The sequence below is a fragment of the Anolis sagrei genome, chromosome 2 (assembly GCF_037176765.1).
Source record: "Anolis sagrei isolate rAnoSag1 chromosome 2, rAnoSag1.mat, whole genome shotgun sequence".
In the NCBI taxonomy this organism is placed as follows: Eukaryota; Metazoa; Chordata; class Lepidosauria; order Squamata; family Dactyloidae; genus Anolis; species Anolis sagrei.
Window position 1 is genome coordinate 98,473,743 of NC_090022.1, and position 12,475 is coordinate 98,486,217.

A 12,475-nucleotide genomic window follows, 5' to 3' on the forward strand; every position below is an offset into this window, starting at 1 on the left:
TGGATGTGGAAGGCTGAATAAATGCTACTTTTGCAATTTTCCCCATTCTTCCAATATACATGCAGTTTTATTCCTACTATAACCATGTAAGGTTAAGATCTGAGAGATACTTTATGTAGCCACCTAATGCTCTATGTTGTGCTATTCATAACAGTTGAAGTGCTCAAGAAGAATGTGAAAAACCACTTGAAAGAGAAGCATTGTTTCCCTTCCAGGTGAAATGCAGCTTGAATAAAAGTGAACAATTTCAGCTCATCTCTAGATGTAAAACTGTCCAAAAACTTTAGTAAACACCAAAAAATACTGATTTCATCCCAAATGCTTATCTCTAGATATTTCCACACAGACACAACTGCCATAAATGTGAAAACAATGAGAAGGTCTAGCATAAAGCATGTTGGCGCCAACTTCCATTTGATAAGAGCAGACACATCTTGCTTAAGCAGTAGTCTTTTCAAAATACATTGGATGTCCCTGTCCATAGAAAATAGTGATTGCACTGTCAGTTTTCAGGGTGTGAAAAACAACAAAGGTTTATTATTGACACACACACAACCTGCTGTCAATATAGCTGTGACACACACTCTCCCTATCCATTTCTGGCATGCATAACCAAGGGGAAGCAATTTATAGAAAAACCTCTGATTCTAATTACTTGCCAAAAGTAATTTATCTCACTATTGACAAGTTAGATCCCCCCCCCCGGTTTAAATATTTTTGTTTTCTCATTAATTGAACTTGGAAATAATTAGTGTGAAAATACATTTGAAGAGGCAATTACTGAGTTCCCGGAGTCAATTAAACTCCACTTCTGCAAAATATTGAACACCTCCAGGATGTTGTTACGTTTGTCTCATTGCCAGGTGCCTGCTTGGCCTTTGGGAATGGGCACACACCTGAGGAAGGGGTCAAGGTTTTCTGTGGAAAGTTAATTCTGAGTTCCCAGCTCTAAGTTAGAAAGTTAATTCTGAGTTCCCATTAAGAAAGTTAATTCTGAGTTCCCAGTTCTAAAAGCCAGTAAGTGCTGTTGGGAGCAAGTTGAAACTCATCTGTAAATGGAACCATTATCCACAGAATGAGGTGTGATGGGGAGTCTAAGTGCAGTTGGGTAGAATGGGGTAGTTTGTTTTTTTTCGTGTCAGGAGTGACTTGAGGAACTGCATATAATGCTTTATGGGTCTGTAAAGCCCCTTTAAGTAAATGAATTCCTTGTGTTCAATTGTGCATTTTTGTATTCAACAATACAGGTAGTCCTGGAGTTACAGACATCTGATTTACAAATGATTCATAGTTCAGAACAGGGGTGAGACAACAGGAAGTAAGAGAAATCTACTTCTCAGAAGAGAAATTTGCTCCTGAAAGGTTTTTTTTTTTTCATGTCAGCAGCGACTTGAGAAACTGCAAATTGCTTCTGGTGTGAGAGAATTGGCCGTCTGCAAGGACATTGCCCAGGGGACGCCTGGATGTTTTGATCCTTATAGGAGGCTTCTCTCATGTCCCTGCATGGGGAGCTGGAGCTGACAGAGGGAGCTCATCTGCGCTCTCCCCGGATTCAAACCTCTGACATGTCAGTCTTCAGTCCTGGCATCACCAGGTTTTAACCCATTGTACCACCAAGGGTAGTTGGAAATGACTAGGCAACAATTGACATAAGAGTGCTAAAGAGGACAAGTGGAATAAACTGGGAAATTTTTTAAGCAGCTGACAGGTAGTCTGACAGGATTTATCGGGTCTGCCCATGCCAAATCAGGACAATTGGAGGGCATGGCATTGGTCTGCTGTTCTTCAGCACCACAATGTAGATTGTTAAGGACAGGGCTCAGAAACTGAAGGATGCTTCCAGAGACCACTTGCCTGTGATATGTGGGACAAAGCAAATCTCAGACGTCCACACCTGATTCACACCCATCTATCAATCTACAAAACTCTCTCTTCACATATCAGTATGTCCATGCATGCGACATTTAAGCAAATGCATATATTCTCAGTGACCATCCAAGAATGCAGCAAGAGTTTGGCAGTGGAGGGAGAACATGATTTCATTCTCTGTCTTCATCTTAACAATGGAGCTCTGAGTCACTTTGCTATTCCCTGGTTGCTCGGCTGCTTTCCCAACGAGTGGTGGGGTATGATTGTGGAAGCTGAAGACTCTAATCTCCTCTGTTTTGCTACTCAGCTGGACAATCTTTGTAAAGTGCCAATCAAGCCTTATCATAATCGTGGCATATAAATCTATAGCCCTGTCCTGGTTTGGATGATGATTGCAATTACTGGATAATGACTGCACCCTCTTCTCTTATTCTTTCTGGATGGACTTCAAAATATGTAGTTATCTATATGGCCCACTTATTCTTTTAACTTAATTAGCTCAGTGATAGTGTTTCCATAGAAATTTTGTTGAGAAAACTTGCATTATAGTTTTTGTGACTTAAGGTGGCACCAGCCACAAACTTCTGTTGGGTGGGTTCAAGGTAAAGACTATCTTGGGATCCTGTCGTATGGAAGTCAGTGTGTCATATTACTCTTTGAAGCCAAATTTTCCAAAGTGTTTATATGCAACTCCTCAACTCTCTCAAAAAGTGTGAAACTAGAGTCCTGGCCACACTTTCATATCTTTCTTAAGTTCAATTTTAATAAGGGTCTAGGTGTCACTCAGCTGACACAAAGCTCCCAACATTCATGACTTGATGCATATTTATCTGGAAGCATGACTAAGGCCACAGGCTAGTGGAGCTCCGTGACAACCAAACACTTCACAAGGCTAAGCTGGAGTTACTTGGATCATGACCATAATGCATAGTCAAGGGAAAGTCTCAATTCTGGCATATAATTTGAATTATCCTCTGACTTTGGGTCTGTGGGAACAGTTAGAGTGGTTCTGAAACAAAACTGGCCTCTACTGCCTCCACTGCCATCCCAGGTACATGGGACGGCACCCCTCTCCTCCCCATCTGTGTTGCAGTGGTCTCCAGATGTGACATGGGTCCTACCTGTCCATTGTGGGGCACACTGAGAAGGGAGAGGGAGAGGAAAATGGGAATTCAACCCCCCCCCCCCGATGCCCTAGCACCCCAGCCAATGTCACTGCTTGTGATGGCAAACAGATAGGACGCCACTAAACCAATGTGTGTGTGAGCAGGGGGGGGGGGGGGGGAACGGACAGAAAGCGTGGCCACCCAGCAGCCTAACTGCATTTGGCACTATTGGGTAGTGGGGCTCCCTCTCACTTCTGCAGTGGCTGACTGGTGATGGTTGTGTGATCCAGAATATCAGTATAGAATCATAAAGTTGGAAGAGACCTCATGGGCCATGGAGTCCAACCCCCTGCCAAGAAGCAGAAAAATTGCATTAAAAGCTTGATCTATTCGGGTAGATCTAACCTAAAAAAAATGATTGTTAAGGAAATTTTGTTTGGTATTACTACCTGTAAAATTTGGAAAATTTTTATTTGCTTTAAAACAAAATGCGAAGCTTAAATGAAATAGAATGTTCATTGAGATGTCAAATACATGTGTTTTGAATAAGCAATGTGTTTGTTGTTCAAGTGCATTTTCCTATTAGTTGAATAGGGTGTTTGGGTGATGGATTTGTCTAATAGTTCTGGCTAGATTTATGCAGAGGCCGGCTTAGACATCAGTTATTCATCTAGAACACTTTCCGGGATTTTCAGAGCCATGACTGTTGAAAAAGATAATTGTGTTCTTTTAATCAGGCATCTCTAGGGGCTTTGGTTGTTACATGGAGAAAAACAATGATGCCATTGTTTTTTCCCATAGAATATACTTAAGGCACAGCTGCTGATTACAGAAAAGTTAAAAACATGTAATGTGTTTTAATATATTGCAAAAAGTTGTTTAGATCAGTCATAGTAGCCTACAATTGTCAGTGTAGATGCTACATTTTGCCCATGTAAAACTACCATGTGTAGCATTACGTTCCATAGTACGTCCTGTTTATTGCATGGTATTACAGGTTTGACCTTCATTTGCCTTTGAAACAGAGTTCTCAGTATGATGTATTACCTGTTCCATTTTAAACTGCTGAAAATGTGTGTGACATAAAGGAACATTCCCTCACACAGAAAGACCGAGAGAGAAAAAGAATCCTACAAACTACAAAGGGAGAAAACCTACCTAGAAACCATTCTCCAGATAGGCTAGTTTATGTATATTGAAAGATAGTCCCATTTTTCTTGTTGTTTTTGGTGCGGACTTGAAGATGTACTTAGCAAGGTTTTAATAAGATCTTAGCTTTTAAAAGGTTAAAAATATTTTATCCTTTTAATTTATACTATATGATTATGTTGGTTATGGTTTATTTAAGTTGTATTTTTGGTTAATTTGTTTGGTATTAAGTTTACAGTTAGGTTGTTTGTATATTGTTTGATGTATTTTGTTTTGATGTACTTTACTTATTTGTTCTTTGTAGTCACTGAATATTTGCCATACGTATTGGAAACCACCCTGAGTCCTTTTGGGGAGATAGGGCAGTCTACAAATAAAGTTGTTGTTGTTGTTGTTGTTGTTGTTGTTATCACAGTGATACAGCCTAGGCACAGTGCCTGAGAACTTACTGAGAACTTCCGTGTCATTCACTATGTTCAGGCCATTTGAACTGTGCTGGTGAACAGCAGAAACCGTGAAAGAATCTGAATGTTGTCAGAAGCTTTAGAAGTTCGGTTTACTTGGATAGAAGTAATTATAGGTTTTCACTTTTCAGTTTAGCTAGGAGAGAAGCACATTTGTGTGTAGCTGACCAGATGTCTGATCTGAAAAATACCTGATTTCATCAAAGGAATTTTCTAACAAAGTTTGCTAAAAACCACCCAAATTTCAATTTGTTTGGCTGTGTATTAAACTGGGACAGTTTTTGTTGATTGTTGATAGACCAATTTTAATGTTCCCACACAGTTGGATTATTAAATGTATGGAATGCTAAATGTGCATAATAATTTTTGATGGTGGATAATACCTTGATGGTTGCCAGCTATTTTTTTTTGTCGTGTCAGGAGTGACTTGAGAAACTGCAAGTCACTTCTGGTGTGAGAGAATTGGCTGTCTGCAAGGATGTTGCCCAGGGGACGCCCGGATGATTTTGATGTTTTCAACATCCTTGTGAGAGGCTTCTCTCATGTCCCCACATGAGGAGTTGGAGCTGATAGAGGGAGCTCATCTGCCTCTTCCCATATTCGAACCTGCGACCTGTCGGTCTTCAGTCCTGCCGGCACAGGAATTTAACCCACTGCGCCACCTTAATGGCTGGATGTCTTTTTCTAAAAAATGGGAAGACTTAGTTGTGTTCTTCAGCAAGGGGAAAGTGTTAGATGTTCCAAACTATTTGTTCATCTTGAATGGAATGTCACTTCAATTGTCTTCATAGGCAATGAATAAAATGTCCACTGCCAGAATAAGCAGTACTTTGAATGAAGTATAGTAATATAGTTAAACTATTTTTCCCCGAAGTTCAATAGTTGACAAGAAGTGTTGAAGCTTGATTGTTGTTTTCCAGGCTGTATGGCCATGTTCCAGAAGCATTATCTCCTGACGTTTCACCTACATCTATGACAGGCATCTTCAGAGGCTGGGAGGTCTGTTGGAAACTAGGAAAATTAGGTTTATATATCCGTGGAATGTCCAGAGTGGGAGAAAGAACTCTTGTCTCTTGGAATTAGGTGTGAATGTTTCAATTGGCCACCTTGATTAGCATTTAACGGCCTAGCAGTTTCAAGGTCTGGCTTCTTACTGCCTGGGGGAATCCTTTGTTGAGAGGTGATTAGCTGGTCCAGATTGTTTCTTGTCTGGAATCCCCTTGTTTTTGAGTGTTGTTTTTTATTTACTGTTCTGATTTTAGAGTTTTTTTAATATTGGTAGCCAGATTTGGTTCATTTTCATGGTTTCTTCCTTTCTTTTGAAACTGTCCACATGCTTGTGGATTTCAGTGGCTTCTCTGTGTAGCCTGACATGGTAGTTGTTAGAGTGGTCCAGCATTTCTGTGTTCTCAAATAATACGTTGTATCCAAGTCGGTTCACCTAGATTAGCATATAATGGCCTGACAGTGCCTGGAGCAAACTTTTATTGAGAGGTGATTAGATGTCCTTGTTTGTTTCCTCTCTGTTGTTGTGCTGTTGTAATTTAGAGGGTTCTTTTAATACTGGTACCCAGATTTTGTTCATTTTCATGGTTTCCTCCTTTCTGTTGAAATTGTCCACATGCTTGTGTATTTCAATGGCTTCTCTGTGTAGTCTGACATGGTGGTTGTGAGAGTGGTCCAGCATTTCTGTGTTCTCAAATAAAATACTGTGTCCAGGTTGGTTCATCAGGTGCTCTGCTATGGCTGACTTCTCTGGTTGAAGTAGTCTGCAGTGCTTTTCATGTTCCTTGAATCGTGTTTGGGCAATGCTGCATTTGGTGGTCCCTATGTAGACTTGTCCACAGCTGCATGGTACATGGTAGACTCCTGCAGAAGTGAGAGAATCCCTCTTGTCCTTTGCTGAATGTAGCATTTGTTGGATTTTCTTGGTGGGTCTGTAGATAGTTTGTATGTTGTGTTTCCTCATCAGCTTCCCTATGCGGTCAGTGGTTCCTTTGATGTATGGCAAGAACACTTTTCCTCTGGGTGGATCTTCATCTTTATTCTTGTGGCTTGTTCTTGGTCTTCCAGCTCTTCTGATGTCTGAGGTGGAGTATCCATTGGCCTGTAGAGCCCAGTTGAGGTGGTTCAGTTCATCTTGAAGGACGTGGGGTTCGCAGATTCTTTTTGCACGGTCTGCCAAGGCTTTAATGGTGCTTCTTTTTTGACTTGGGTGATGGTTGGAGTTTTTATGTAGATATCTATCTCTATGTGTGGGTTTTCTGTAAACGGTGTGACCCAATTGTTGATCTGGTTTGCGGATGACTAGGACATCTAGAAAAGGCAGTCTTCCTTCATTTTCTTTTTCCATGGTGAACTGGATGTTTGGGTGGATGCTGTTAAGATGGTCCAGGAACCTGTTGAGTTCTTCTTCCCCATGGCTCCAAATGGTGAAAGTGTCATCTAAATATCTGAACCATATAGTGGGCTTTTTTGTTGCTGTTTCCAGGGCTTGTTTTTCAAAGTGTTCCATGTAGAAATTAGCTATGACTGGGCTGAGAGGGCTCCCCATAGCTACTCCATCTTTCCGTTCATAGAATTCATTGTCCCACTAAAGTAGCTGGTGGTGAGGCAATGGTGAAACAGAGCTGTGATGTCTTCTAGGAACCTCTGGTTGATTAGTGCAATGGTGTCTACTACCAGGACCATGGTAAATAGGGACACCACATCGAAGCTGATCAGTTTGTCGTTGGTATTTAGCTTGAGATCGTTGATTTTTTCTATGAAGTGGAACCCAGTGATTCCATCCATGAAAACCTTCGACAATAAATTGTTTAAGCAACAATATGTGTGTTGGAGTAGACAATGGATGATCAAAATAGTGTGACATATAAAACATTCAGTTGGTGAAACTGGATGCTGCTCTCTTTTCTTAGACCCTAGATATCCTGACCTAACAATAATCAACAATGACAGATATGTGAGGGTGAGTTAGGCACGTGAAATCACCTGGAATACTCTGAACAGAGCTATTGCTTGGACAGTTGCTTGTTTGGGTGGTAGGTCACCTTAGGCCAAACTGCCTCCCAAGAGCTGCCTTCTTCCTGATCATTGGAGAATGTTATCTCTGACTCAGGTTCAGAGTCTTAGGTCAGAGGTTTTGCTGGTGGTTGTGGCAAGGAGAATGGGTTCTCCATGGGACACTGGGATCTGCAGCGTGGCCATTAGCCTTCAAGGTTTTCAGACCAACATTGTTCCTCAAATGCTGCATACAGTTAATATTAAAATCATCCAACTCTTACTTTTTCTTCAGTCTACAAACAATTTTAAATACATTGCACCACCTGAGTAGTTATGGCACAAACTCTATATACTTTTAAATGTCTCTAGACCATTGTTGTTTTAAATCCATCACATCTAGCTCTTCATTGGGTTGTATTATCCTTAGCTGCTGTAGTGGTTTGGGGGCAAAAGCCGGTCAAACACATGGTCTCTTCTATTCCACATCTTAATTGGTTGGCAATGAACAGACGGATGTGGCAAATTAACTCTGTAATTTCAGGCTCTGTCACTTTGGCAGTACGTGACAGTTCCAGGGTCACAGTAATTAAGGTCAATACGTTGTTGGTAATCTGCAACCTTGATTCGGTGCCTCAAATCAGCCCCCTAATGAGATTTAAGTGCTGTTATGTTTGTCACTGGTATGAAGATCAGGCTGTTCTCATTATGACCATTTCTCAGCTAATGGCTATAAGTTTAGTGCTGTCTTATCTTTACTTGTCTCAAAGAATTTGAGTTATTATGATCAAAATTCAAAGCTATTAATTTAGAATCATCAGCCATCCTGCCTGTCTATACCTCTTCCTGAGGTTCCAAAATGTATGTTTCCAGGTAATATCAAATTGCCCAATCCTAAACTTTCTGTGGAAAGTTGTGTTAATTCCCATCACAATTTTTTGTGGGACTCTTATTGACCTCCTATGCAGCCCTCGGATTTAATGGAATCCTGTTTGTGAAACTCTACTGTAGATACATTTTGTAGTATGTTCTTAACTGGAAGCTGGGAGGATGTAAATATGCTTAGTTCTAGTGTGACATGGTGCTATCTTTTTCCATTGTGTTGTTTTCAAGTGGTGTCTGGAAAGTAAACTTGATCTAAGCTCAGGATAATATCGTATTTCCACTGTTCTCCTGGGCACATGTGCAAATATGTGCCAAGTCCATATATCCAAAATCCACAAATGATTATGACAAGTGTTTAAGGTGCCACAAGACACAGTTGTTTTTGCTGCAACAGATTAACACAGCTTCCCCTCCCATAACCAAAATGGAGCCTCCGGTGGCACAATGGGTTAAACCCTTGTGCCGACAGGATTGAATACCAACAGGTCAGAGGTTCAACTCCAGGGAGAGCATGGATGAGTTCCCTCTGTCAGCTCCAGCTCCCCTTGTGGGGACATGAGAGAAGCCTCCTACAAGGATTGTAAAAACATCAAAAACATCCAGGTGTCCCCTGGGCAACATCCTTGTAGACAACCAATTATCTCACACCAGAAGTGACTTGCAGTTTCTCAAGTTGCTCCTGACACACACAAAAACAAACAAAACAAAAAAAAATGTGACACTGACCATGTGGAAAACATCACATCACAATTGCAGTCAAAACTATTGGTGAAAAATGTGTAGTCTTTAAAGACAGTGTCTACTTTGCTCCGGTATATATTTCTCTTACCTCTCATTTTTAGCCTAACCGTACGATTTTAGGTGACACATGATTTTGCAGGAAAATTGATGTCAAAATACGATTCTGGAGCCATCTTTCGTATAACAGTAGCTATAATGGCTACCTTTTACAGCTATGAAATCAAATCTTTCAAGGGTTCAGATCAAAAAGTTGTATTCTAAATATTTACGTATTAGAAATATTTACAGCACACTTTCTGTCAAATAGATTACATTTTTTTTCCTGCAAATTATATTAAGCCAAACATTTGTTGTTCTATTTTCTCTCAAAAGAGTTGATTTTACACTATGCAACACAATTTTTGTTCCTGGGTTATAAATGTCATTTGCTAATTGGTTCTCTCATAAAAACAGGGAAAAGGTTTACTAAACTGCAAAAACTTTTTGTTTTTGTGGTACACCCTACAGCACATATTGCTATAGCTTTTCAATGAATATCTCATAGAGTCTTGACCAATTCAACACAGATTGTGGCAGCCACAAAAACAAAGTCCTTGGAATATAACAACTTCTTTCAAAGTAAGTACTGCACAATTAAACAGGAAATATCACTTTCAAAGCAGGAATAGGACATTTTCAAATTTTGTTACATAGTGTAACCCTAGTTTGAAAGAACTGAATTAGATTCAGAACTTGGTTCAGAAAAAAATAATTATATTGTTATAATTTTGTTACAATTGTTATAATATAAGGAGAGAATATCTGAAAAGTCAACTCTTTGCACTCGTTATCCCCATACATTAAATTCTAATAAAATTGAATTCCATTTTTAAAAAGTGGATACATTTTCCATAATAAGAAATCTATTTATAGGAAAGAATGTGGAGGAGGAATATTAATTTAACAAACAATAGGGCAATTTGTTGAGCAACATTAGCTCTTTTTGGAGTAAACAGGTAAGGTTTTGTATTGATGATGAAGCAGCAATTTTCTTTTACTGTGTAATGATTTTGAAAGTTATATTAATATTGAATGGCTGAAGCTTTTATTTTAAAAACACATTTTGTTCCTCTTTGCAGTTACCTTTGACCACTTTGAAATTTTGCGAGCCATTGGGAAAGGCAGTTTTGGAAAGGTATGTTTGTTGCAAATAGCATGCTGGGTCCAAAAGAAAGAAAGAAAGAAAGAAAGAAAGAAAGAAAGAAAGAAAGAAAGAGAGAGAAACCTCCTACTGAAAATAACAAGGCAGACAAAAATAAGCAGGCTTTAGAGAATATTGCATTGCCTTATCTCCTTAAATACTGAGAAGAACCAGAGCCTTGTATGTCCAGAATCTTAAAATTATATTACAGGATATTAAACCATTCTTATTGATAAACCAGAGCTGCTGCATTTATGTGTAAACATCCGGCGAAGAGTGATATTGCGCAGGAGTAAATCAAGTCATTCTGGCATTTTGCCTTCTTTTCCTCTGCCACCAGCCTTTTGCTTTTTTGAAAGGCATGTAGGGGGAAATTATTTGATGTTTAAGAAGAAGTGGTGTTCAGTCTCTGCATTCTGGGGGGAGATAAATCTTGCCTTGGGGTCCATTCGCATTATACAGTTATGGTGTTATGATCCCACTTTAACTCCCTTGACAGAGCCCCCGGTGGTGTAGTGGGTCAAATCCTTGAGCTGGCAGGACTGAAGACCAACAGGCTGGAGGTTCAAATCCAGGTAGAGCACGGATGAGCTCCTTCTGTCAGTTCCAGCTCCCCATGTGGGGATATGAGGGAAGAAAGCCTCCCACAAGGATGGTAAAATATCAAAATATCCGGGCGTCCCCTAGGCAACGTCCTTGCAGATTATCTCACACCATAAGCAACTTGCAGTTTCTCAAGTCACTCCTGACACAAACAAAACCTGCCTTGACTGCATCCTAGAATTTGTGGTTTGTTCAGAAACATCAGAGGAGTTCCCTGACTGATCATCCCTTCCTCTTAACTAACAATCCTAGAATTTCATGGTCCAGAAACATGGCTGTCAAAGTGGCATCATACTGCTATAATTGTATAATGTGAATGACCTCCCTTGTTATGGGGCACATTGTTCAGAAGTCTTGTGTGGCCTCTTTTAAGAGCAAGAGGGAGGAGGGAGTGGGAATGTGTTTATGGACATGATGGAAAAGAAAGGATGAGAGAGAGGAGGATTGAAAAGAAGGGAGAAAGGTTCTGGCCCATCTACTGCTGCTGTAGCATTGACTGCTCCCCATGCAAGTCATGGACAGATGAATCTCAAGGGAATGCAAGCCTTGAGGGGAAATACATTCCTCCACCCTTCCACTCCCCTGCATTTTTAGCAGAACAGAACAGGGTGCAATGAAAGATCCCACTTTGATTGTAAGACAGGTGCATTTGGATGAGTTCTCCATTTTTTGATTAAAATTTGATCCTGGAAACTGTCATGACAACATTGCTCAAAACAGCAAGGAAGCCCAATATGTTGTAATAAGGAAAGGTGGCTGCTGTACATAGTGAGGGTTAGGGAACACTGGTAAATTGGAGAAAACATCTGAGCAAGACTAGATAAATCAGCTGGCAATCAAATCAGTGAAGCAGGCAGACTGAATAAACTCCATTGAAAAACTAAAATCTTTCACCTTATTACTTTTCGCATAATAGCAACAACGTATCAGTCTATTTTGCCATCACAGCAGGCTACGTTGGCTGTGAGGTTAGATTACACCAGATAAAAACAGAGTTTAATAAATAAAGTAACACAATGGCAGTCGTTCTTTCATAAGTAGAAAATCATAGGAATCCACGTGCCTTCCTCTGTGAATATATTTGTGCCTTAGAGTATCTTTCTGATTTATAGTGACCCCAGGAATTTCTTAGGTTAGGAATATTGCCACTTTATTCCTCTGAAATATAGCCTACAGCATGTGGTATTCATTGACAGTTTCCTAACCAAGTCCTAGTCCTAACCAGGGATGCTTAGCATTCAAGATTAGACAGGATCTCAAGAGTATTGTCCTCCAGATTCTTCATCCTCATGTTGATCATGCCTTCTCAAGTTTGCAGACAACACCAAATTGGGAGGGATAGCGAATACCCCAGAAGACAGGAGATTCAAAATGATCTTGACAGATTAGAGAGATGGGCCAAAACTAACAACACGAAGTTCAACTGCAAGACACTCCACTTAGGCAGAAAAAATGAAATACAAAGATACAGAATGGGG

At 40.1% G+C, this 12,475-nt stretch overlaps 1 protein-coding gene across 3 annotated transcripts in view; it reads left to right on the top strand.

Annotated features, from left to right (window-relative positions):
- The window catches only part of STK32A (serine/threonine kinase 32A), a 107,847-nt gene that overhangs the window by 35,123 nt on the left and 60,249 nt on the right, over positions 1–12,475 (top strand). For all 3 annotated transcript variants that reach the window (XM_067463711.1, XM_060765136.2, XM_060765137.2), the window contains exon 3: positions 10,333–10,388. In XM_067463711.1, the coding sequence (XP_067319812.1) occupies positions 10,333–10,388 (56 nt within the window). The remainder of the gene's footprint in view (positions 1–10,332; positions 10,389–12,475) is intronic.